At 47.2% G+C, this 27,385-nt stretch overlaps 1 protein-coding gene across 13 annotated transcripts in view; it reads left to right on the forward strand.

Annotated features, from left to right (window-relative positions):
* The window catches only part of KATNIP (katanin interacting protein), a 198,444-nt gene extending 175,043 nt beyond the window's left edge, over positions 1–23,401 (forward strand). For all 13 annotated transcript variants that reach the window (XM_065559886.1, XM_008162544.4, XM_065559885.1 and 10 more), the window contains 4 exons: positions 10,696–10,797; positions 11,305–11,465; positions 15,391–15,479; positions 22,598–23,401. In XM_065559886.1, the coding sequence (XP_065415958.1) occupies positions 10,696–10,797; positions 11,305–11,465; positions 15,391–15,479; positions 22,598–22,656 (411 nt within the window). In that variant the 3' untranslated portion in view covers positions 22,657–23,401. The remainder of the gene's footprint in view (positions 1–10,695; positions 10,798–11,304; positions 11,466–15,390; positions 15,480–22,597) is intronic.
* The last annotated feature ends 3,984 nt before the right edge of the window (positions 23,402–27,385 follow it).

A 27,385-nucleotide genomic window follows, 5' to 3' on the forward strand; every position in this document is an offset into this window, starting at 1 on the left:
GTACTCGCGGCCAAGATCTTCGTCGCGGCACCGCTCTACGTCTTGGCACCGTTATGATCGTCGGCACCGATCAACATCGAGACGTAGTTCTCGGCACCGCTACGATTGACGCTCGACGTCGAGAGGCCGCTCCCGGCACCGGGCCTACTCCAGGTCATCGTCGAGGTCCAGATCCGACTCCCGGCACCGGCGAGGTCATCGGCACCGATCGCGATCCCGGCACCGATCGCCGGCACCGCGTGGAGATAGAACATCTCCGGACCGGCACCGTGCGGCACCACAGCCCACGGGATTCATCTCGGCGCACTCGGCACCGCCATGGCCATCGAGATCGGTGTCTCGCTCCTTTGAGGACTTATCGAGATCGGCATACCCCCCTCAGGGGCAAGCCGAGGAGCAGGACATAGGCCATTGGCAGGAGGTAGCAGAGGACCCTGCTCATGGCCCATCTCACTGGTCGTTCTGGACCCCGTGGGCGTACCATCAGGCGCAAGGGGCTCCAATAACTTCGACCTCTCGCTCGGGCCACTCCGTTAGAAGGGCCCCGGAGTCCACCATCTCTCGACCTCCGCCAGGGGGCATGGAGGCTTCCGTGTCCGCACCACCTGACGTCCTGGACCCAAGCGCAGGTGATGCTCCGGCCCAGGAGCAGGGAGACCAGGACCCTCCTTTGGATCCTTTACCACCGGAGGCATCTTCCTCTTCCTCTCCGGATGAGGCAGTGGCGGGCACATCGTGCACAGGTCCACCCCCAATAGATCTTCGGGCTCACCAGGACCTCCTACGTAGGGTGGCCCGTAATATGGACCTGCAGGCGGAGGAGATAGTGGAGGTGCAGGACCCCATCGTAAATATCCTCGCGGCGGATGCCCCATCAAGAGTGGCGTTACCCCTAATCCGCACGATCCAGGCGAATGCAAATACGATATGGCAAACTCCTGCCTCTATCCCACCCACAGCGAGAGGGGTGGAAAGAAAGTACTTTGTCCCCTCCAAAGACTACGAGTACTTGTATACCCACCCCCAGCCGTGTTCACTGGTGGTGGCATCAGTGAATGCAAGGGAGCGTCACGGTCAACAGGCCGCAGCGCCCAAATCGAAGGAGGCTAAGCGCCTCGATTTGTTTGGCCGTAAAGTTTATTCAGCCGGAGGGCTGCAACTTAGAGCGGCTAACCAGCAGGCGCTCCTGAGCCGCTACAACTTCAACTCCTGGAACTCTATGGGGAAGTTCAAGGAATTGGTTCCCCAAGAGTCCAGGGAGGAGTTTGAGGCCTTGGTAGAGGAGGGTAAGAAGGTGGCTCGGACCTCCTTACAGGCCTCCTTGGACATAGCGGACTCGGCTGCGAGAACCCTGGCTTCGGGCATCGCTATGCGAAGGACCTCCTGGCTCCAAGTTTCGGGTTTGCCCCCGGAATTGCAACAAACCCTGCAGGATTTGCCCTTCGAAGGACAGGGGTTGTTCTCGGAGAAGACGGACTCTCACCTGCAGAGCCTCAAGGACTCCAGGACAATCATGCGCTCCCTGGGGATGCATGTTGCGGGCCCTCAGCGCAGGCCATTTAGGCCTCAGCCTCAGCGCTTCTACCCCCCCCCACCTCGTCAGAGACAGGACTCGGCCCGGAGGCGTGGGCGAGGTGGTAGACGAAGGTGGACCGGCCCTCAACCCGGTCAGAACCAAGGGCCACCAAGGCCACCCGCAGGCCCCAGGCAGAACTTTTGAAGGTGCGGTCGAGGACGGCGCCCCAGTCATCCCCCAGGATCCAGCCCCCTCCTTTCGGGATCGCCTCTCCCACTTCCACCGTGTTTGGTCCCTTATAACTTCGGACCGTTGGGTCCTTCGCACGGTGGAGAGGGGATACGCTATCCAGTTTTCTTCAATCCCCCCCTTCCCCGTCCCTCTTCAGGGACCCTTCTCACGAGCAACTTCTTATACAGGAGGTTTCCACGCTCCTTGCTATGGGGGCCATAGAGGAGGTTCCAGCAGAGTTAAGGGGCAGGGGATTTTATTCCCGTTACTTCCTGATCCCCAAGTCCAAAGGAGGTCTGCGACCCATCTTGGACTTGCGCGGACTCAACAAATTCGTAGTAAAGTTGAAGTTCCGCATGGTCTCTTTGGGGGCCATTATCCCTTCCCTCGATCCTGGAGACTGGTTCGCCGCCCTCGACATGAAAGACGCATACTTTCATATCGCAATTTACCCGCCTCACAGACGCTTCCTGCGATTCGTGGTAAGCAAGGTGCACTACCAATTTGCAGTCCTTCCCTTCGGCCTATCCTCGGCCCCAAGAGTGTTCACGAAATGTATGGCTGTCGTGGCAGCGTACCTTCGTCGGCAAGGGATACAGGTGTTCCCGTACCTAGACGACTGGCTGGTACGCGGTCGCACCAAAGAGCAAGTTCGAGCTCACGTCCACATAATAGTGCACACATTCAACGAGTTGGGCATCCTACTCAACAAGGACAAATCCACTCTAGAACCTACCCAGAGAATAGAATTCATCGGCGCAGTCCTAGACTCCAGACGTGCACAAGCCATCCTGCCAGACAACTGCTTTTGCACCATCACGAGCCTCATTCAAGGGCTCAAGGCCTTCCCAACTACCATGGTGAGGTCATGCCTTACCCTGCTGGGTCACATGGCTTCCTGCACGTACGTAACCAGGCATGCCAGACTTCGGCTTCGCCCACTCCAGACCTGGGTGTCATCGATATACCACCCACATCGGGACAGCCTGAACATGGTGGTCACGGTCCCGAACTCGGTCCTGACCTCCCTCACCTGGTGGCTAGATCACAATGTGGTTTGCGAGGGGATGCCGTTTCACGCCCCACAACCCTCTCTGCACCTGGTCACAGACGCTTCATCTCTGGGTTGGGGCGCCCATCTCAACGAGCACTATACCCAGGGCCTGTGGACTGCACCTCAGCTAGCCCTGCACATCAGTGTTCGGGAACTGATGGCGGTGCGCCTGGCGTGCCAGGCATTTCTCAATCTCCTACGTGGCCGCTGTGTGTTAGTTCTCATCGACAACACCACGGCCATGTTTTACATCAACAAGCAAGGAGGAGCACGTTCGTCAATTCTATGCCAAGAGGCCATTCGCCTGTGGGACTTCTGCATCGCCCACTCAATCCATCTCACGGCATCGTTCCTCCCTGGAGTCCAGAACACTTTAGCGGACCGACTCAGCAGGTCCTTTCAGACGCACGAGTGGTCTATCCGGCCGGACATCATACATTCCGTCTTCCAGAAGTGGGGGTTTCCCCAGGTAGACCTGTTTGCATCTCGAGACAACAGGAAGTGCCACGTGTTCTGCTCCCTGCAAGGTCGAGCTCCGGGCTCCCTCTCGGATGCGTTTCTCCTTCCCTGGAAAGACCACCTGTTTTATGCCTTCCCTCCGTTTCCTCTGGTCCACAAGGTACTACTCAAATTGCGCAGAGACCAGGCACAGGTAATTCTGGTCGCCCCAGCGTGGCCGAGACAACATTGGTACACCACACTGTTGGAACTCTCGGTTCAGACACCGATCCCGCTTCCATTATGTCCAGATCTCATCTCGCAGGACCACGGCCGGCTGCGTCACCCCGACCTGCAATCGCTCCACCTCACGGCGTGGTTGCTCCATGGTTCACCCAGGCAGAGCAACAATGCTCGCACTCGGTCCAACAGATTCTGCTGAGCAGTAGGAAGCCTTCAACACGGACCACATACTTGGCCAAGTGGAAGCGGTTCTCCTGTTGGTGCGAACAACGAGCCACGTCCCCGTTACAGGCACCTATTCCTCTTATATTGGAATATCTCCTCTCCCTAAAACAGCAAGGGTTGGCGATATCTTCAATTAGAGTTCATCTGGCCGCTATATCAGCCTTTCACCCAGGAGAACTCGCGTCCTCGGTATTCTCTAACCCGATGGTCATTAGATTCCTCAAGGGCTTAGACCGGATGTACCCACAACAACGTCAACCCGTTCCGACGTGGGACCTCAACCTGGTTCTCTCCAAGCTCACAGGTCCTCCATTCGAGCCACTGGCCACCTGTTCACTTTTGTACCTATCCTGGAAGACAGCCTTCCTCGTAGCCATCAGCTCAGCAAGGCGCGTTTCTGAACTCAGGGCGCTTACATCCGAGCCCCCTTACACGGTTTTCCATAAGGATAAAGTGCAGCTTCATCCACATCCTGCCTTTCTCCCTAAGGTGGTTTCTCCTTTTCATATCAACCAGGATATATTTCTCCCGGTCTTTCATCACATGCTACTCGCCAGGATCAACGTTTGCATTCTCTGGACGTACGCAGGGCCCTGGCTTTCTATATTGACCGCACAAGGCACTTTAGAAAGACGACGCAACTCTTCGTTGCAGTGGCCGACCGAATGAAAGGCTTACCGGTCTCCTCACAACGCCTATCCTCCTGGATTACGTCTTGCATCCGGACTTGCTATGACCTGGCAGGTGTCTCAGCACTGCACCTCACCGCTCACTCCACGAGGGCCCAAGCTTCCTCGACGGCTTTCCTGGCGCAAGTTCCGATCCAGGACATTTGTAGAGCAGCGGTTTGGTCATCAGTCCACACATTTACAGCTCACTATGCACTAGTGCAGCAGTCCAGGGACGATGCTGCCTTCGGATCAGCGGTTTTGCACACAGCAATGTCTCACTCCGACCCCACCACCTAAGTTGGGCTTGGGAGTCACCTAATGGAATGGATATGAGCAAGCACTCGAAGAAGAAAAGACGGTTACTCACCGTTGTAACTGTTGTTCTTCGAGATGTGTTGCGCATATCCATTCCAAACCCGCCCCCCTTCCCCACTGTCGGAGTAGCCGGCAAGAAGGAACTGAGGGGGCGCCGGGTCGGCTGGGGTATATATTCAGCGCCATGAAGGCGCCACTCTAGGGGGCTCCACAGCCGACCCGCCGGTGTTGCTAGGGTAGAAAATTCTCCGACGATCGTGCACGCGGCGCGCGCACACCTAATGGAATGGATATGAGCAACACATCTCGAAGAACAACAGTTACAACGGTGAGTAACCGTCTTTTCTTCCAGAGTGTTGCCTCTGCATATTCCCAGTCCCTGCCAACCTTCCCCACTTCTTCAGAGTTCCAGGCAAAGAATTCTGAAATTAGGAAACAAATTCAGAGTGGTTTGGGCCATGCTTCCTTTTGTACCTTCAGAATCCAGAAGAAGGGTCAAATGGCCCTAAGGGACTGCTCTCTAGTCCACAGCTCAACCCCAGGATGCATCAGTCCCACAAGTGTAAATATGCAAAGGCCATACTCTCAAAGAACGACAGTTACCAGTAAGTAACCGTGTAAAATGTTTCCAGCATTCAGTGGAAGGTCACACTCCCAAACTTATTTTGCCTGTGCAGTCTCTACTTCTGGGATGAGGAAAGATCAGAGCAATTAACTTAGTGATGCTCTTGCACAGATTGAGGTGCCATAGTGTGCAGATCTTCCATTCTGGCTCTGAATCCTTGGGTCATCTGTTTTATCTGGAGTTTCAGAAGGCTTTGATTCCCCTGTTGGAGCCTTTTAAGAGAAAAGAGAGACTATTTTAACATCCGCTCTTGCAAAGAAGAGAGCCCTAAGCTGGAAGTAAGGAGATCAGGAGAGTTGAATTGATCACTTCCTAGGCACAGAGGAGACTCTGGTTCTGACCATATTTCTTTGCCATGTTTCCGTGCAGGGCTTTGTTCTCAACAGTCAGATTCAAGACACTTGGATCCACTGAAGCATCAGGCCTGGTGTTCAAGTGATTCTTTAGTTCCACACTAGGTCTCGTACCCTCCAAGCCAATACTAAAGTTAGAAACTGTTATGAGGGTTGAGGAAGGATTTAATTCTGGGACTTGGAGCAAAATCTTTACAGATCCAGCAGGATCTGCACAGAGAGGGTCCTCTGATCCATTGTCTGGGTGGAAGGTGCCTCAAATGATATTTAGGTCAGATCCATATGAATCTTTGAGATGGATGCCCATGCTTCAGTTAACACTCAGCAAACCAATAGCTTCTTTTGTTCTCAGAGAGGATGAGTGTCCAATGTCAAATACCTCTGAGTCTCCTGGCCCTGGTTCTCTTATCATTCCCCCAGAGCAGAGTTCTGTATTTTCCCTTGCATTTCCCCAACTGTATGGGGAACTACTGTTCCATCTCATGTTACTCATGGTCAGTGTTCAGCTTACATGCCAGTATGGCCTTAATTTCACATTTAGGGCTGTTAGAGTACCTGGGACTCTACATTCATGAATGAATTCTCATTACCTTTTCCTCTTACTCTCCAGATGACAACAAAGCTTTGGAGATTCTTGTGGCTGCAGTTCCAAGGAAGTCGTATAAATTATTCAGTGTTTTCCAATCCAAGGAAGGTGTCCTTACCTATTCTTAAAGGCCTTAAGGATTTTGCCTAGGATGTCTGCAAGTATCCAGCTTCTTTGCCTTCTAATTTCAAGAAGTCTGATAGGACATACCAGGACCTGCAACAGGATTTAAATATTTTTCTTTCCCCCGCCCCATTCTGAGGACTGTGCAGATGTTTGCCTTTGCAGATAGACCTCTATAGTTCCCCTCCCTCCATCCCCCCATGCAATAAAGAGTCTAGAAGTTTGTGTATTTTATTGGGAAAAGTGTATTCACTTGCTTGGCTCTTTGAGTGACATTTGCCTCTAAGTTCAAGGTGTTTCCATCACTAAAGTCCCACTTAAACCCTCTAAACTACAATGAATCAAATTGATTTGAATATAAATTGTCTAATGTTCCTCTTCCCTCTAATCTCTGTCTGCTTGCCTGCCAGCCCATAAATTGTGAGCTCTTCAGAGGAGGGACTATCCTTCCGTGTTTGGAATGTGTCTAGCACAAGTGGGCACTACCATAAATAAATGAATGATAAGTACAACTAAGCCCTTCAGAATCATCTGGCTCTTTGTGGAGATGTCCAAGGGGAAAACAATAACTGTTGAGAGACTGTGAAAATGGATTGAGCTCTCTTATATTATTGAGCGTACTACCAATACCAGACAGACCAGTAGTGGCTCAGTAGGGACTAAGCCCCGCCATATTAAATCATACCCTCTTTAGATTTTTGGGGTTTCCAAATATTCATCCTTTCTCCTCTTTCTTTCCCAGTGCAGCTCCATGGAGAGCAGTCCAGTGGGGCTGCTGACATTTAGCCCCTGCAGTGCAGCTGTCTGGGGAGGAAGAGGTTGATGGAAGTGGTTGCCTCTAGCTCTTAAGAGAACTCCTTCTTCCAGTGAAAGTATTGAACAGTGCAGGGACCAGCACATGTTCACAGGCTGCCTTTTCAATTCCCTTTGAGCATAGCCTCAGTACAGAGCTCCACACCTTCCTTAAAAAGAACAGGAGTACTTGTGGCACCTTAGAGACTAACAAATTTATTAGAGCATAAGCTTTCGTGGACTACAGCCCACTTCTTCGGATGTATATATGCATCCAAAGAAGTGGGCTGTAATCCACGAAAGCTTATGCTCTAATAAATTTGTTAGTCTCTAAGGTGCCACAAGTACTCCTGTTCTTTTTGCGGATACAGACTAACACGGCTGCTACTCTGACACCTTCCTTAGATGCTGTGGTAGTGGGAAAGGGAAGCAAAGCTGTCCAGTGTCCTGCAAATGTAAAGAGGAGCAGAGGCAGCAAGTGTGTAGGAAGAAGGAAATGGATGGTTAGCAGTCCAGCAGTGAAGGGTTGGGCCTCTCACGCAGTGTAGGAGCCTAGCGGGGGGATTCAGGAGCTCAGTGAGGGATGGCCTTTGGCTTGTCAGGTTTGACAGTGGGAGCTAAGTGGCTGGAGCCACAGCTTCTTTTCAGGAGAAGGGAGGGAAGGAGCTAAGGTGGGGCCTTTTGCCTATGTCCTTGTTGGAAGGGATGGTAAGGAGCAGGAAATCTGAAGGAGCTGCGTGACTGGAGTGCCACCGTTTGCTTTGGGAACCAACTGCACTGAGGGGGACTTGGAGAGAGAGGAGAGACAGGCTGGTTACCTCAATGACTTCCCTCTGTAACGTTTCCATTATGGCAATATGTAAAGCTGGTACTTGGCATTTTAACCATGCCGGATGAAGCATTCCTCTTTCCATTGAGATGCCAGTCTGATTACTGATTTGAGAGAGTAGTGCTTCAGTCTCTGTTTAATTAAATCTCCTTAGCCCTCCCTCTGTAGCTGTCTACTGCTTGCTAATCTCCCTAATAACTGGGAGTTAGCAAAACCCATTTCATGATAGTAAAAGGAAAATAACTCATCAATAAATGGAGTTCCCCTACTTATTATATATATATTATATATATCTGTGTACATCCACACAACTCTTTCCTCCTTCCCCTCCTCTTTGGAGGGTGGTTAGTGTCAGGAAGAGGAAGCAAGCTGAGCCTGCGGAGTGTGAAAAGGGCAGTCTCTGTAATGGAATCAGTTGGAATGCTGGACCAAATCTTTGGAATGCATGTGACTCCTAATGGCCAGGCTGCTTTGAACTGTTCCAGGGACCCACCAAAGCAAGTGTGCCCCTCTTTAACTGGAGATCTGCAACACATTCAGCAAACTTCTCTTTTCTGTTAAATAATCTTCCTTTTTCTTTTACTCTTTGTATTTAATTGGACAGAGTAGTTCTGTCTTGGGGCATGATAGATATTTGTTTGGTTGAAATGATTCATTTCTCCATCTCTGATAGCTGTTTTATTATTAATATATATGAATAGCCAGCAAATTAATTATTTCACCTGAATGTAACTGTCACAAGGCAGAGTCTATGCTGCAGGGTGGGGGTGGGAGGGCTTGGTTGGAGTGCATTTTTGGCTTTTCTCAACTGCAGGACAGATCAGATATTGTACTAAACTGCACCAGACGTAGTCAGACCAAGAATCAAGGCAACACAAAGATGTCTTAAAAGCCACTCTTGAGCCACCTTGGGCTCAACCACCCCCATGAACCTGGCCTATTGTCTTCAGTGGAGGACTCCCAATCTTTAATTGTGTAGCTGAGAGCAGAATCAGTCCCCTGAGTTCCCAGGTAAATTAGAAAGCTGAGCCAGTATATTAAATACCACCATTAATCTTCTCACAGGCAAAGGCAGTGTCAGATCTATATTTCAGGTGGATTCAGAAAATAAAAAACTCAGTGTCAGCATCTGGCAACCTGCAGTTACAGAAGCCAGATTTACAGTAGTATATACTTAATTGCTGCCTTAGAAAGCATATTAAAACCCCAAGAATGTTAGTAATGACCCCTGAGACATGACAACACCATCCCTTCTTAAAGATAATCAGAGAGTAACTACTGTTTTTTTTTAAAGAGATTGTCCTGGAAAAGTTAGCTCTCCCTGTGGAGAATGTATTCATGGAAACACACTCTCCCTGAAGCCCAAAGATTGAATCCTAGCAAGAAATAAGAGTAGAACAATATATTGAAAACATACAATATTATTATTTTCAACATTTAAAAATAGGCTTGCATACTCCTGAGGTCAGCAAACTGCTTCGGAACATCTGGCAAGGCTTATCCAGGCTCTATTGCTAACCTTACCTGAATTACAGTAGCGCTGAGAAGGTCCCAGTCATGGATCAGAACCCTGTGGTGCTAGGTGCTGTACACACAGAGACAGTCCATACCCCAAAGAGCTTACAGTCTGAGTATGAGACAAGAGACAACAGGCTGACGCAACCAACAGAGCAGGGAGCACAAGGAAGCAATGTGACGATCCTAGCCAGCCATGTTAAGTTTTTTGTAGGCTTCAGGGCAAAGGGAATTTTAAGGAGGGATCTGAAAGAGGACAATGAGGTAGCTTTGCAAATGTTATGAGGAGCAGCTCCTGGGCATAAGGGGCAACACGGGAATCAGCACCAAGGTGCTTGTTGGAAAATGTAATAAGTGGGCAGTGGAGGAAGCATTGTTAGGAATGCAGAGGGGAGAGTCATTATCTCGATAGCATATTGGAGATGATAGGTAAGTGGGGATAGGCCACAAGGGCCTTACAATCAAGACCAGTAGTTTTTGATGCAGTAGCAAGGGGGGAGCCAGTGGAGAGATGTGTGGAGAGGAGGGACATGGTTGGAGTGATGAGGCAGGAACATGATCTTTGCTGTAGCATTTTGGATGGATGTAAGTGGGGAAGATTGCATTTGTCAAGGACATGTTGCAGCAGTCGAGACAGGAGATGATGAGGGCCTAGGTGAGCGTTTTAGCTGTGTGGATGGCAAGGCCGGGTCTTAGAGATATTGTGCAGGAAGAAGCAGCAAGATTTCGACTGGCCTGAATCAGTGAGCCTAGAGCAAGATCTGAGTCGAAGAGAACACCATGGTTCCAGGCATGAGAGATAGGCAGGAAGGTGGTGCTGGCCACAGTAACTGAGAGAGGAGGGGGAGGGAATGGCTTTGGGCGAAGAAGGAAGAGCTCTGTTGTGGGTTAAGCTGATGGCCGGACATGCAGGAGGAGATGTCAGAGAGACAGGCTGAGATTTCATTTTGAACAGAAGGAGAGAAGTCCACAGCGGAGAACTAGATCTATGAATCATTGGTATGGAGATGATAGCTGAACTCATTAAATGCTTAAATATCATTTTTCTGCTTACTAGCTCTGCTCCTTTAATACAAACCTTTGAGTCTTGTTCTTCGTGTTTGTCCTGCTTTGATTGCATTCCTTCATTGGTGTTTGTCATGTTTTACTGAAAATTAAATGAATTCTTTTCTCTGACAGGTGAATAGGGTTTATGTTATTTTTGACCTGCCCACTACCGTGTCAATGATCAAACTGTGGAATTATGCGAAAACTCCCCAAAGGGGAGTGAGAGAATTTGGTGTAAGTACTTATTCATAAGCAATTTTGATGAGTCAGCTTGCCCTAATTTCCTTTTTTATTTCATACTCATAATTTATCACAGTGTGATTCACACTTTTTGTGTGCAACTTCAACATAAATGTCTAAAGTTTTTAAAAACATGATTAATTAAAGTTAATAACATGCAGAATAACAGAATCAATTTCTGTAATAGGGTGTAGTCAGTTCTTCTGTGCCTGCTCATATATTTTATTAGAAACTAATCTGCCACGAGACAGAGTGAGAAAGCACCAGAGATAAACTGAGAGAGATGCAAACTGTTTGATACAGAGACGCAGCTGAACTAGTGACCAGCTCTCCTGGAACAAATGGTGCAACTCCTATTCAGCTGACAGAGAGGACTGTATTGAAAGCAATGACATTTCATTCAGACACTTTTTCCAGAAGAGTTTTCAGTTTTCATGAATAATAATATAAACTGTTCTGTTGCTTGAACAAAACTGATTCTTGATTATTTTATGTTTCCAGCTTCTTGTAGATGACTTGCTTGTGTACAATGGAATTCTAGACATGGTGAGCCACATAGTGCATGGCATCCTGCCCACCTGTGACCCTGTGGTCCCATATCATACCATTCTCTTTACAGATGATGAGAAGATTTGCCAGCGAGAGAAGAATACAGTTATTAGGTAGGTGCTGGGCTTTGATTTTAATGAGGAATCCTGTTTACATAATTTTATTTCTAGTGGCCGATGTCAGCAACTTCTACATTACTGTAGAGAATTGCAGTGCTATGTACTGACTGGCATAGAAAGCAATTGTGCTGTATATTGTATTCAAAGGATCAGATACCAACCCAGTGATGCTAAATTTTAGAAAAGGAAATTTTAATAAAATGAGGAAGTTAGTGTCAAAAGTAAAAAAAAAAATTAAAATTCTTACACTTGGCATCAATTCTACTAAGGAAACAATACTAGAGTCTCACAAAGTATGCATACCATAGAACAAAAAGGTAACCAGGAAGGTAAGCAGTAAACCAGAGATCTTTCAGAATATGGAAAACCAACCTTAGTGCAGAAAGCGGCACGGGCCGAGGGACATGCTGGCCACCCTTCCTGCAGCCCCCATTGGTCTGGAGCAGCGAACCGCAGCCAGTGAGAGCCGCGATCGGCTGAACCTCAGACGCAGCAGGTAAACAAACTGGCCTGGCCTGCCAGGGGCTTTCCCTGAACAAGTGGCGGCCCAAGTTTGAGAACTGCTGCCCTAACTCTCCTGCCCCCAGGATTTTCAGTTCAGGAGATCTCTTGCGTCTCTCTTTTCAGTTGGCCTTTTTTAAGCTTTCATTCCATTTTTTTCTCCAAGGAGAGGCACCCTACCCTCACAGTTTTGTGGTGGAGAGAATAAAACCTCACACTATTAGTACTTGGTGGATCTTAACCTTCATTTTCAGAAGTGTGTATAAACTTTTCTTTATTGTTACTTTTGGCATTGGCCTACTGTCTTGCCCACTGCACTGTTCAGCACTTTTTATAAACTTTGGGCCTGATTCTGATCTCATTGACCTGTTTAAATCCAGAGTGACTTCAGTGGAGTTATTTTAGCTTTACACTGATGAAGCCTGAGGTAGAATCTGACTCACTTTGTGTTGTTTTGAGATATCCCTCCTTTGTTTCCAAGAATGGAAATCTAGTACAATAAAGTATCTTTAGAGAAAAGGAAAAAGGCAATTCTTGTTTTCTGAAGCTATCATATCACTGGATTCCCACTCACCCACCCTTAGGGTTTGCTTTTTGTGGTGGTTGATATGTAAGCATAAAATGGGGTTTGTTCATTTTGTTAATTTGCCAAGGTGGCCATTAGATTTTAAAGCTAAAATCTAACAAACTAGATTTGCCAATTGGATAAGTGTTATAGCCAATATAGAATGGCTCTTTACAGGTCAACTTTTAACTTGAATGGTATTTCTCAAATCAGGACACATTCTTATTCTGAACCAACCAGCAATTTATTAATTCACCCAGAACCATGTTAGTATACAATCACACATTCACCACTCAAGTGTAGACAACAACCAGTGTTCTAGGTGTGTAGTACACACACACACAATATACAGTCTTGCAATTGATTATCACAATCTGGAGTTGTCTCAACAGTTATACCAAGCAACAATGTAAATTATCAAGATTTTTTTATTACATTTACTTATGATAGTTTCAGTTCTTTAGTACCTAGCACTTTTATCACATTCCAAGGATGAACTTGTCTTTAAGGCACTTTTAAGAGTGTGGTTACTACAGTTTGAATGGATTGGTCCAACAGTGAAAAGTTTAGCATGTCAAAAGCAATTGCTTAAAGTTATTGTTTTTTATCTCTCATAGGCCAATTTGCTTGGACATGCAAAGGAATTAAAATCTAAAATACAGTTACTTTAGGTCTCACTAGAAGGTGTAGACTAGGCAAGATAACTTACAGTTATTTATATTAAAGATTAGAAGGGGAAATACAGTCTTCAAAATGAAATCTCATCACTTCATCATATCCACTTAACCTGGGATCGGGGAGAGTCCTTTCCACCCAGTTGGTCTGGGCATCAGTCACGCTTAGGATTCTGCAGCTTCTTATTCGGTTCAGTCAACTCTCCATTTGCACGTGGTGACCTCAATTTTATATACTCTAATTTCAAGGCTGGTTGGAGGGGCCACCCTCTGATTTCTATTGAACATGTGCCAAGTGAATGCTCCGATTTCAGCTCTCCATTTTTCTGCTGCTTCCATAGGTATCCCATAGTGTAGGTGTACACAAATTTCTTCAATCCTTTTCTTATCGGAAGCCTTTATATGTTCAATTCATTTCAAGGATTGTATTTCGTTATTAGCCCCTACTATCAATTGGGATCCACCCCTTTTAGCAATTTCTCTTACTATCCCAAAGTTATATCTTTCAACATTCCTTCTTCCTTGTGCCAGACAATTCCTATTACTTCTAGAGTGCACCAGTTATTTACAATGAAAATCAACAAAATCCCTTCTCATCTTCTAAATCTGGAGGACATACTCAATGCATTCTTTAGTTGTACATAAGCATTTCACATTATTTAAGACTGACAGTAGAACAAGAAGGATATATATAGATATAGATTGAAGGAGATAAATCTGGCTCACAAGGCAAACAAACTTGTAGCTTCTAATTTGGGGTGAAAGATTATCCAGGGCATATTTGATTTACAAGGAAAGCAATATATAATTTATAATTTCGGGTGAAAACATGTGGCTTTGATTTTCTTGGGGTAGTTTGCCCAATTTGACCTTCAGTCTTACAGCCAGTCATCTCTAGTTTGCTTAACTTGCAGCTTCCCCATTCACCTCTTGATCCATTCACAATGTGCAATGGGCCACTTTGCATAGGATAGGAAGGTGTCACTCTTGCATGTAAATTGGAATTCTTTTTAGGTAGGTTGGGAGGGAGAAAGAGGTTTTATCCATATGCAGATCATGAGAGAGTCTTGCCTGGGCGATTAACAGTACTCCCATTTAGCCATTTTAATTTCTGTTCTTTGGGAGAAGAACTTCCAACCTTGGCTGATCTGTGGGTTCTTTGAAAAAGTGTCTCACATGATGTGAATCATTTTCTTCTTGTCTTTACTTCCTAGATGGATCCTGTTTTAGGATAAATAGCTATTAGAAATAGCTTTTCTATTTTTTTTTTAAGGCCAGAAGGAATCAGTAGTTATTAATCAGTTGACATTTTTTCTGTATTTAATAGCATTTAAATTTGATTAGATTTTGAAGCTATTGATTCCTGCTCATAAAGGAACAGACAGTCTGTCTGCAGTCTACACACAAATGTTGCATTGGTTTAACTAAAATAAACTTTTAAATAAACCACTCCCATATGGACACACTTAAACTGGAAAGAAAGAAAACATTTTCAACTTACCACAGGTTTGATTCTCCATTGCGTACAGTCTTTAAATCAAAAATTGATGTGTTTCTAGAAGATATTTTTTAGTTCAACCAGAAGTTATGGTCCTGATGCAGGAATCACTGGGTAAACTTATCTGGCCTGTATGATGCAGGAGGCCAGACTAGGTGATCATAATGGTCCCTTCTGGCCTTGAAATCTATAAATGTATGAAATTGGTTTATAACTCTTTTATATCAATTTAGCTTAATTCAGTAAATTACCAAATTAAGCTAAATAAATTTAGGATGGTTGCAAACTGATTTAAGAGTGTCTACATGGGTACATGGCACTGATTTAATGAAGTTGATTTAAAAACAGATTTTGGTTCAGATGGTCAGATTTTGCATCTAGAGAAGGTCGGAATAGGCTGCAAAGTGGATGTGGTAGTAGCAGTTGGAATGTGCGTTTGAGAGCACCCCTGCCAACAAATACAATTGTGAGGAATAACTTTAGGTTCTTAGGTTTATAGCTGTGGGCTATATGAGGGTGAAGCCTCACCCTTCCGGACTGTGACTCACAGAAGGCAGTGGTGTCAGTGGTACAGCCTCACAGTGGTTTAGGTAACACATTGCAGTGTGCTTCCCCATAGCTGCAGTGGTATCTATGGACTATTGATTCTCCCTGCTATTGGTCTGCTTTTCATCTTTGCAGCAATCGTGTAGAGGATCAGGATGTACGAATGATGAACGAAAATCAAATTGTTACAAACTCCAAACAGAAGCAGATTGCTGCTGACCCAGGTGAGTTTCATTTCTTTACGAGAACCTTTTGCCCACTTTCCGCAGACACAGAATGAATAACAGGCACGCTTTTTGGCAGATATACAATCACCAAAAGTATAGAAAGTGGGGAAGTTCCAGTAAATATACCTCCCTTCCCTGCCGCCACCACCACCCCATCCTGTGAGGGCAAACCTTCTAGTTCAAGCTCCTCCTGCCCCAGCATGACAGCAGGACCCCTTCATCTAGGCCAATGGTTTTTAAACTTTTTTTCTGGGGACCCAGTTGTAGAAAATTGTTGAGCGGGGGGTTCGGGGGCTATTTAAAGGGCTGGGGATCCAGCTCCCTCTGCTGCACCCTCTGCCCGCACCAGCCCCGCACCCCCTGCCCTGCCCGCAGCCAGCCCCTGTCTCCAGCCAGCCCTGCCCACAGCCAGCCACTGCTGCCCCCACTGCCCTGCCTCCAGCCCCACACCCCCTGCCCACACCAGCCCTGCACCCCCTGTCCTGCCCGCACCAGCCCTGCACCCCCTGTCCATGTCCTGCCTGCACCAGCCCTGCACCCCTGTCCTGCCCACACCAGCCCCGCCCCCCCGCCCTGCCTGCAGCCAGCCCTGCCGCACCCCTGCCCACAGCCACCCCCTGCCGCACCCTCTGCCCTGTCTCCAGCCAACCCCTGCGGCCCTGCCCGAAGCCAGCCAGCCCCACACACACCCCTGCCCACACCAGCCTGGACCCCCTGCCCTGCCTGCACCAGCCCTGCACCCCCTGCCCTGCCTGCAGACAGCCCTGCACCTCCTGCCCTATCTCCAGCCAACCCCTGCCACACACCCCTGCCTGAAGCCAGCCAGTCCTGCACTCCTCTGTCTCCAGCCCTGCCAACCCCTGCCGCACCCCCCTGCGGCCCTGCCTGAAGCCAGCCAGCCCGCCCCACGCCCCGCTGTCTCCAACCAGCCCCGCACCCCTTGCCCTGCCCGCAGCCAGACCCTACTTCCAGTCAGCCCCTGCCCTGCCTCCAGGCAGCTCCATGTCCACTGGTGCCCTGCAGTTCCCAGGGCAGTAACTCTGCACACCTGCTTCAATGAGGGGGGCAGGGAGCAGCTGGGACCCACACATGTGCACACCACTAGGGTGACCAGCCAGCAAGTGTAAAAAATCGGGACGGGGGTGGGGATAATAGGATCCTATATAAGAAAAAGACCCCAAAATCAGGACTGTCCCTATAAAATCGGGACATCTGGTCACCCTAGCACACCCCCAGGGAGTAGCGGGGATCCACACATTTGAAACGGTGCTCATTAATAACCGATAAACAGCATATATGATGCAATGTACATAATATATAATTTTACTATTTATATAGTTATGGAAAGTAAATAATACATGGAAGAAATGAAAGGCTTTTCTTTACATGTTTTTTTTTTGTTAGTCATCCCTGTCGGGGCCCCGCCACGTAGCCCTTCTCTCTATAGGGGTGTTACCCTTCTGCCCATCTAAGTTGGCAGCAACAAGGGACGGATTCTGTATCTAGGGGTTCCGTTTCAATAACACAATGCAAAACCGGCTCGAGCCCCACCCAGTGAACTGGGACAATTACATGCCACCCCCTGGGTGCCTCTAAGAGGCAATACTTCCCCTCTCGCAAGGACGGAGTCTGAGTGTAGCAGAAATTTTTTAATAACATGAGGTAAACGACATCAGCATTAAATTGGAAAAACACCACAAACAGGATTCATAACACAAACCATGAGCAAAAAAAAACCTACCGCAGCAAATTGGGCTATGTCCTTTCCCTTTGGTTCTTGAATCCAGCAACCCAAAAATCACCCAGAGTCCCCAAAGTCCAACACCCCCAAAGTCTCTTGGGTCCAGCAACCACCCAAAGTCCCAAAAGTCCAACAACCCCCAAAGTTTCTGTCCCTGGTCAGTGCAGCCCCAGAGTAAAAGGGGGGCACGCAGGGTGTTAAGGGGCACCTTATGTGATCCGAGGCCGGCCGTCTCTCCGTGGGGTTCCGCCGCAGCCTTCACCACGAGCCAGTCCACTTCCTGCTATCCCACGAACCGCTCTGCTCTACAAGCTGCTCCGCACTGTGACCTGTGAGCCACTCCAGCAGTCCCCGCAAACAGCTCCACTTGCCGTTCCTTGGGCCACTCCAACCATCCCCGCAAGGCTCAGCGCCGCTCGCTGCTCCTCCAGTCATCCCCACAAATTGCTCCGCCAGCTGCTTAGCAATATAGCTTCAGGCTCCCCCACTTAATAACTTTAACTCTTGTGTGATTTCAGCTCAGAGTAGGGGAGCCCTAGTGCTGCTGCACCATTGGCCCAAAGTGAATTCAGCTCAGCAGCCTGTAACTAGACTCCTAATGGAATCAAAGTTAGCTCTTACATTCAACAGTGGAGAGAGGAGGTGGTGCAATTGGTGTTTCAAGCCCTCAGAGATAGGGTTACCATACATCCGGTTTTTCCCGGACATGTCCGGCTTTTCGGCAATCAAACCCCCGTCCGGGGGGGAAATGCCGGCCGGGCACTTCCCCTCCCGCGGCGGCTCTGCTCCTCCCCTGACTCTTCGGCTCTGTTTAAGAACCGAGCGCTACGGGCTTTGGGCAGCCGGAGGCATAGGGGCTGCCCGAAGCCCGAGCGCTACCGGCTTCACGGTTTGCCGGACAGCCTCCAGACCCTGCGCCCCCGGCTGGGCGCTTCCCCTCCCGGGCTCCAGCTGCGCTGGGGAAGCGCAGGGTCTGGGGGCTGCCCAGCAAACCGTGAAGCCGGTAGCGCTCGGGCAGCCCTTTCCACGTGGCTGGGAGTGGGAGGGGGTGGAGTTAGGGCGGGGTTGGGGCGGGGAAGGGGCAGAGTTGGGGCAGGACTGGGGGTGGGAAATGGGCGGGGCCAGGGCCCCGTGGAGGGTCCTCTTTTTAATTTGTTAAATATGGTAACCTTACTCAGAGGGGACCCATACCATCAGATACAAATACCTGTCCACATCCTCTCTCAATTCACTGGGTTTTGTAACCCATGCCCCTTATCAAGCAAGTGCTACTTAGGTAATGGTGAAGGACTCACTCAGTCCTTCTGTCATACAACAGTTCCACTGGCCTTGATTCACAGAATCAGGGTAACAAAACTTTATTCTTCCTGCCCCAATAACAAAGAAACTGGGGATCCCACACCAGCCAAAGTAACCACTTTCAGTTGCTGTTGTTTCATGCCATGCGGGTGGGTGTGCCTATGCAAACAAGATCAGCCCCTGGAGTTCTTTTCCACACTCGCCATAATTCACCACCAGATGTCAGGGTAGAGCTCATCCTGACTCTGCTTATAGGGGCAGGGTTACAGTCTACTGAGCCCGTTTCATCATAAGCCAGCAAGGAGATTGGTGAGAGAACTCCCACAGTCTCTGTTGTACCTACAGGCTTATTCAAGAACAGTTTAGCCTCCTGTTCTGACAGGGGTCTGACTTCCCCTCCCAGGAGGGTGTTTCTGTAGTGGCGGGTTGGGGGGAACCTGGGCCAGCCCTCTACTCCGGGTTCTGGTCCAGGGACCCTAGTGACAGCAGCTGTTGGCAGGCGACCTTTCACCGCCAGAGCTGCTACACTTCCCTGGGCCACTCCCCACAGCTCCCCTGCTTCTATCTCTCAACACCTTCTTCACCCTTACCTTAGGGCTCCCATCCCAGTGGCTTGAGGGTATCTTCATTACCTAGACCTTCAGCCACACTCCTTTCCTCTGGCTGCCTTTTCCTTCCCCCAGCCTGACCAGAGTGAGCTCTTTTACAGTATCAGAGGGGCCTTAATTAGAGTGAGGTGTTCACATTAGCTTAACGGCCTCGCCTGACTCTTTTCAGGCTAATTGGAGTCATGTGTCCACCCTAGCCTGGAGCAGACCCCACTCTGGTCAGTCAGGGAACAGAAAACTGCTTATCCAGTGGCCAGTATATCTGCCTTCTACTACTCTGCTGTACCCAACTGGCCTGGGTTTATCACACCCCATATATGTTCTGCCCCATATATAGTTGTAGGTACTATATTTGAGTCAAGGCAGCCCCTTAGCAAGGCACTTCAGATGCCTCAAAATCTACTGCCTAGCCTCCCGCTCCTTTTAGTGGCCCTGGATGTGGGTTGAAATTCAGGCTCATGTTGACTCATGTGACTTATGCACTTGCACCAAGATGCTGCACACCAAACCTCTTGGCACCCTCATGCCTCTGGAGACTCTGCCCCAACCATGGACAGCCAGTGCCATGATTCCATCGTAGAACTCCCCAAATCAGATGGCCACACAGTAGTACTAACAGTTGTAGATCAATTGACCAAGATGGCACACTTCCTCTCCTGTGCCCACATACCGTCAGCTCAGATGATGGCTCAGCTCTTAGTAACAAATATCCTCTGCCTCCCTGGGCTCTCCTGCCTCTGACACGAAACCCTCAGGCTACTAAACATCCACGCTTATGCCTCCTCAGCATACCACCTGCAGACGGATGGCTTGATGGAGAGGATGAATTAAGTACTTGCGCAATATTTACAGTCCTTTCTTAATTACAGCCAAGAGACCCTCGTACTATATGCTGAATTTGCATACAACACCGACCGTGCCTCCACAGGGAAAAGCTCTTTTTTTTTTTGTGCTAACGATGGATTCACCCATTTCCTCCTGCACTACCAGTAGCCTCCCTGAACCCACCACCTACTGACTTGGTTCAATGAATCCACCGCATAAAAGAAAGACGAAGGGGACACTTTGAGGATGCTAAGAAGAACTACACAGGGTACACAGACAGCCAGAGACAGAAGGGGCCAGTCTTTTCAGTACACAAGAAGGTCTGCTTATCTGCTAAGAATCTCACCATGAACAGGCCATCTCGCAAACTAGACCACCGGTACCTTGGAAACTACCAGATTTGTCAGAAAATCAGCTCTGTCACTTTGAAACTCCGCTTACCTAGTCCCTCAAATTGCACCTGATCTTCCTTGTTTCTCTCTTGAAACCATACACTGAAAGCCTGTTCCCTGACCGAACACATCCACTTCCCTCTCCAGTTCAAGGGCCAGGCCATACTGGACTCTGGATTGAAGTGGGGTCAGTTGTGGTACCTCATAGGCTGGGAAGGTTGTGGTCCCAGAGAGTGCTCCTAGGAGCCTGCTGGTAATGTTCACATCCCTAGACTTGTACAAGAGTTTCACAAATATCACCTTGACAATCTGGTCCTACAATACCCCAGGGGCACCCCTGAAGGAGGTGGGGCATGATATGAAGGTTCATGGGACTTGACCCCAGCACTTCCATGCTGCCACGGCAGAGCCATCATGAATGCACCATACATTCTGGGAGACCAGCCACTGTTGGAAGTGCTGACCATGGTAAAGATGACTGGCAGCCCCTACTATGACCTCTGATTGACCCAGACATACTATTTAAGCTGGAGGGAGTATCAGGAAGTTGTCTGTGGAACAAGGCAGATCCCTGACTTGCTGTTGAAACAGATCCAGCATTATTCTTACCTCCTTGCCCTGCCCCCTGTTTTCTGGCTATTGACTCCGGCTTGATCCTTGGCTACGATTCTTGGCTATTGACCCTGGCTCAACCCTAGGCTCCAGTCCCTGGCTATTGACCTTGATGTGACCCATGGCTCTGGACTCCGACTACTGACTCTAGCTTGACTTCTCAGGCCCAACCACTTACGCCTTCAGCCATTGAACCTGACCTCCCACACCCTGGTTCCTGACTCTGAGGAGTCCAGGTTTCTCATATTGCCCACAACTCAGACCCTAAGAGAAAGAAATTTTGCCTCAACCACACCTACAATATAGGGATTAAAAATGTCCATATCATGCAATCAATTGGATTCAGAGCTAGTTTTCCAGCACCTGCACCCAATCCTTTTCCCATTGTTTCCTCTGTTATGTGTTACCTAAATTCTGTGTTGACCTGCAAGATCAGTGCTGAAGAAGAAGGAATCCAGGTGTCACCGTGTCCTGTACAGAACAGTTACACTTTGACTTCTTGTCGCATCTCTTGTGCCAGCACTGGGTGGTCATGATAGCACCCTGTGTCTGGGTCAGAGATGGTCTAGGTCTCATTCTTCACTATCAACCCAACTGAGGAGTGAGGATCACCTGCTGCTGCTTCTGAGCTGCTCCCATGCAGGACTTGCCTTTAGTTAGCTGGTTAGACTGCTGTCCATCCTTGGTCTCTTCTCATTCGGGTCATCCCCTACTTTTCAAAGATGAAATGTATATTGCTAGCATTGAGATTGAATGATGCTCTTCTTCCTTACCATATTGCCATGTTCTTCCACTTTCCTTCCCCTTCTTCCACATCCATCCCATTTATCATGCCATCCTGCCATGTCTCTCATAGGTGGTGCCTCCCTATGTGACCTGTCCGATTCAGCTATAACTCATAGCAGATTTAGCTTCTATCTGAACCTAGGGTGACCAGACAGCAAGTGTGAAAAATTGGGACAGGGGTTGGGGGGTAGTAGGAGCCTATATAAGAAAAAGACCCCCAAATCGGGACAGTCCCTATAAAATCAGGACATCTGGTCACCCTATCTGAACCTCTCAACTATCTCCTCCAGAATAGAAACTTGTACTTGTGCATATGTAGCTCTTCTAGCTTTCATTCAGAAATAGAATGATGTACAACTTCCACATCAGATCATTCTGGTTCAGTCAGGAGCCATGCTAGATTCTAGCTTATTTTTCTTTTAGAGTTGCCCTCCTCTTTCACTGTAGAAAAGGTTTCATAGATTCAAAGTGTTTAATACCAGAAGGGATCATGAGATCATCTAGTCTGACCTCTTTGTATGTTACAGGCCATTACATTTTACTGTTACCCCTGTAGGAGCCCAGTAACTTGTGTTTGGCTAAAGCATGTTTTTCAGAAAGGCATCCAGTCTGGATCTGAAGATCTCAAGGGATGGAGAATCCACCCATTCCCTTAGGAGTTTGATCCAATTGTTAATCACTCTTATAGTGGAGAGGGTTCTCTTTCTTTGGGGCTCAGTACCAAGGAGGAAAGGTATAGCTTTCTGTCTTGGGTGGAAAATGGAATTGATTCTTGTCTCCTGGTTTAACTCGTGACTTCACGGTTAATATGTATTATTGGTCTTAAAACAACACACTTTTCTGTCCCAACAGCTTTACGTCCAAAAACCTGCATACGTGATAAAGGAATGCTGAGGAGGAAAAGACACTGAGGGGTTATGAAGTGGATGTCCCGAGCCCACCCAGCTGAGATGCCTACCATCTGGCACTTCTGAATGCAAATCAACCATGTGGCAGATGTTTGCCACTTGACACTCCCGAACCACCACCGAAAGGCCTGAAATCTTTACTGTCTAATGATGGGAAGTTTCATTTGATGGAGGAAGTGCTTTAGAAATGAAATTTTAAGTATACGCTGATAGTGTTTCTTATTATGTCAGCACCTATACTGTCTGTATTTTCCTTCTCTGTTAACTGGCAAACCAGTAAACAGTGTAAGTAAAGTCACTGTTAACTTCTACCTATCTCTACCTAAGTGGACCTGCTTTTGAGTAAGAACCTTAATGCTAAAACTGGAGTCCACTCCTGATGTGTACACATAGCTTTGGGGAAGCAGTATTGTAGAATCATAGAATATCAGGGTTGGAAGGGACCTCAGGAGGTCATCTGAGAAAAGAACTTCAGAGTTGTATTTCAGTCCTAAACCCTCAAGTTTTAAACTGCTGGTCGGCCACAAAGCCCTTTGAGCCCCTAAATCATTTCTGTTCCAGTTCAGGCAATTTGTATATAATCCACTGGAAAATGTACATATTAGGAAAAACTGTACTTCAGGAGAAAAGCCCCTGTACTTCAGGAGTAGTGCTGTTAGAGGCAGGAAGTAATATTGCTTTTGATGCCCATGGAACAGGGCCGGCTCCAGGGTTTTTGCCGCCCCAAGTGGCGCAAAAAAAAAAAAAAGCCACGATCGCGATCTGTGGCGGCAATTCGGCGGGAGGTCCTTCGCTCTGAGCTGGAGTGAGGGACCATCCGCCGAATTGCCACTGAATAGCTGGATGTGCCGCCCCTCTCTGGAGTGGCCGCCCCAAGCACCTGGCAAGCTGGTGCCCGGAGCTGGCCCTGCCACGGAAGCTCCTTTTCCCTCATTCCTCCAATTGACAGAGGTATCAATGATGGCATGGGAATTGCCTTTTAAAAATTCAGGTCAGGAAGCAGGGTTTCCATCAGTTCGTGATCAGTAAAGTTTTAGCAAATTGCTCAATTCTCATTTTTGCAATGAAAGGATTTGAAATAATGATAAATGTGCATTAATTTCACTATTGTGAAAATAGCAAAAAAATGTGCAGCTGGACCATTACCTCCTTACACATACTTCATAACCCTGCAGCCAGAACACTCCTCTCCTCTTCTCTTTTACACACACATGGTTATATACTGGATTGTGTATAAAGAGGCTGTAGCAACGCATGCCATATAGTGCACAAAACAGATCTATTGTCATCAACATACCACACCCATCCTGGCAAACCAAGTGCTTTCCCTCTGGTAGGTAACTTGTGTTCCATATATAAATGGATTATATTTCTGGATCTAAACCTGAAGAGTTCGGATATATTGTAAAGTAAGTTTGGTGTTATGCAACTAAAAATGTGATGAAAAAAATGACTGTGTTGCAGGATGCAGTTATGTAAGTGTCATTTTCACTTAAAACTTGTAGCTGATTATAACCTATACATCTCTTTTCCATAGAAAAGATTCTTCCTTTTCCCAGGCAGAGAGTTCCCAGTGTTCACCGTAGAGGTGAGACACTGAAATACCATAAGACACATTTCTTTTAGCCAGATGCTATTTTAACCATAAAGCAGAGACTTACCACTGCAATTCCTGATACAGCAACTGAATTCATTGCTGCCAATTCTAGGCTACATCAGGACCATCTGAGAACCTGATAGCTTGTATATTTGCTTATAAAAATATATTTTATTCTTTGTCCTGGTCAATGTTGTTTGCTGAGTTGTAAAGCACAAATGAAATGAAATGTGCTTCCCCGATTTCTGTGTATTGATATTGCAGCTATATATAACATTTTGTATTTAAGACAAAAATAACTTTTTACTTCCTCTAAATATAAAATAGATTTATATCTCTATTTCAATATCATTAAAATGCTATTATATGGAAATATTGACGTGCTGGCTATTACCATGAAAAAGTCTTATTGTAGCAGCCAGGAGATAAAAGGTAAAGTCTCTTCAACAGAGCAGGGTTAAGATCCTGATTAGGAATACTGTAAATGGAAGTCTCCTCTTGGTTCCTAGAAGGCATTTGTCCACATCATAAAGCAGTTGTCAAATTTTCCTTTCTTGGCCCTTTCTGCTCAAGACCCCCCTGGCAACAAAAGGGAGTGCTGCCAGTCAGGACTGGAGTAGATTTGGGATATTGTGGGTCCAGGTGAGGACTGTTACAGTAGTGAAGGGCTAATGTTTTGGGTTCCAGGTCTGCACCATCGTCAGTAAAGCCTAGTTTACACTAGAAAAAATTAGTAGCCACAATTCATGACTATAGCAGCTCACTATGATAGCAATGGTGGAAGCTGTAGTGTAGATGAGACTTAGACATGGTTGTACAAATGCCTGAGTCCTAAGAATAGTTGAGATTCTGCCTTAGCTACCTAGTGGAGCTGCACCGATTGTGAATTATGATGACAAAGTTTGCTAGTATAGCTGCAACCCAAAAGAAACCATATAGAATAATGTTAGGAAAGTGAGTAATCCAAGAACTGTTGGACTGTGCACTGGTTCAGCTCTACTGGTGGTAAAAATGGTGAGAATGAGTGTGTACAGTGCTCTGGGCAGCCACTGGCATTTTGAGCACTGTTGTCTTCATTGGCTCAAAGCATGTCTCTGTGGCCGGTGGCCACATCTTGTCTACACTATTGTTCCCACTACTGCTACCATCAGTGGAGCTGAAATTTTAGCAAAATGTGATAGCTTGTATACATGGCGATTTAGTGTGTGACAAACTAGGGTGTGTATCTACATTTCACTAGCGTGCTGCACACTAACTGATCATGTGAACCCTGCTACTACACACTAAACATTCTGTCTTTTAGTGTGCAATGGCAGAGCCCACATGAGCAGTGAGTGCATAGCATGCTAGTGCACTGTAGAATCACTCGCTGGCTTGTCGCGCATTAAATCACTGTGCAGACAAGCCCTCTGAAGGTCTTGGAGAACTGGAGTTTAACAGAATGACAATTATTGGTAAGGCGCTTGTTAAAAAGCTTCCCTAATTTATACCACTTATTTATGTCAAGTTGCACTGTACTTCAGTTCTTCATTGGTGAAGTGAAGATAATATTTCCCTCTCCACTGGGGTGTTGAAGACATTGTCATTAATGTTTGTGAGGTGCTCAGATACTACAGACATTGGTAGAGTTGAGTGTTGTATTTTGCAAGGCTAGGTAACCGGAGTATAGCTGCTGAGTAACATGACAGTGGATAGTACTGAAATACGTCTATTAAAACTGCTTTCAAAATAGGCCTGGAGTAATGGATACTAGCATCCAAATAAGCTCTGCATTTCTGAATGATCAGCCATAGAAATGCTGCCCATTCTCCTCTGAGCCAGCCGGGCACCATTAAAAATGATACATTAATTTCTTATTAACAGTCTAACTTGCAAAATGTCCCAATGTCATGCAGGAAAAGGTATTAAACTCTTGGAGCTGGGCCCTCTTGGAGTTTGCGGTGGACCCACTATGTGCTTCACAGTGGGGGAAGCAACTTTCCACATTCCCTCCCCAAGGCCGGGTGATTTTGGAAAACATTGCCAAGGAAACCGCCCAGAACCCTTCTCAGAACCCTAACCCATGGGCATTTCTACAGTAATGAGTGACTGGGCCCTCTGCAATATATGCGCTCCCCTTCTGCACAGGGAGCCAACAAAATAAAGGTTTTTAAATAGGGTACAACAGCTACAACCATCACTGTGTTACACCCAGTGCAAAGTTCCTCAGCTCCTTTGGACACTGTCATAGCCTTGGATTGTCTCCACTGTAGCCACAGGCAGAGGGAACTTTTGGGAGCCTGAGCACCAGCATGTCTTTACAGAGAGGGCTCCATGGGAGGGCGTAGAGCAGGGGACTGGCTGTGCTCCATGACACCAGACACTGCTCAGGCAGGAACTATGTCAGCAGCATTAACTGCAGCATTCCCTCCGCAGCTGCGACTGAGCAAGTGCCTGGGGTCTTAGCCAACACAGGAGTTGGGGAGGCCTCACTAGAGCTGGTTAGAAATTTTCCATCTAAATGTTTTTTCGATGGACAGTGCTGGTTTTCATCTAAGTTAAAAAAAATTGAAAAATGTCTCTATTGCAACAAAAAATTCCCAAGAAAATCATTATTTTGAAACAAGCAGAGAATTCATTTTAAAACATTTTCCTTTTGCAAGTTTTCAGGATTTTTGTTTAGCTTTCAAAAAAAAATTTTGAATTTCAAAATTTCATTTAGAATTTATTTTGGCCTTTTTATAAGTTTACATTATTTCATGATATGTCAGTGGTAGTATCATGCCATTTTGCCTTTAAATCTCTCTTTGAAACCTATCTCTGCCATGATGCTTAAAGGTCCCTCCCATCAGATACTGGGTAGGTCAGGGACCAGCTGGACCTTGGGTTCTCTGTTACACATGGTTTACACTATTGTTATCTTGTCTCCTCCACCCACCCCAACTCTAGATTGTGAGCAACGTGTTGTGGGGACTGTTGCATTAATTTAGATGGCATTCATAGATTCCAAGGCCAGAAGGGACCATTGTGATCATCTAGTCTGACCTCCTGTATAACAGGCCAGAGAACTGCCCCACAATAATTCCCAGAGCAGCTCTTTTAGAAAAATATCCAATCGTGAGTTAAAAATTGTCAGTGAAGGAGAATCCATCACGA

Source organism: Chrysemys picta, chromosome 10, assembly GCF_011386835.1.
Source record: "Chrysemys picta bellii isolate R12L10 chromosome 10, ASM1138683v2, whole genome shotgun sequence".
Lineage (NCBI taxonomy): Eukaryota > Metazoa > Chordata > Testudines > Emydidae > Chrysemys > Chrysemys picta.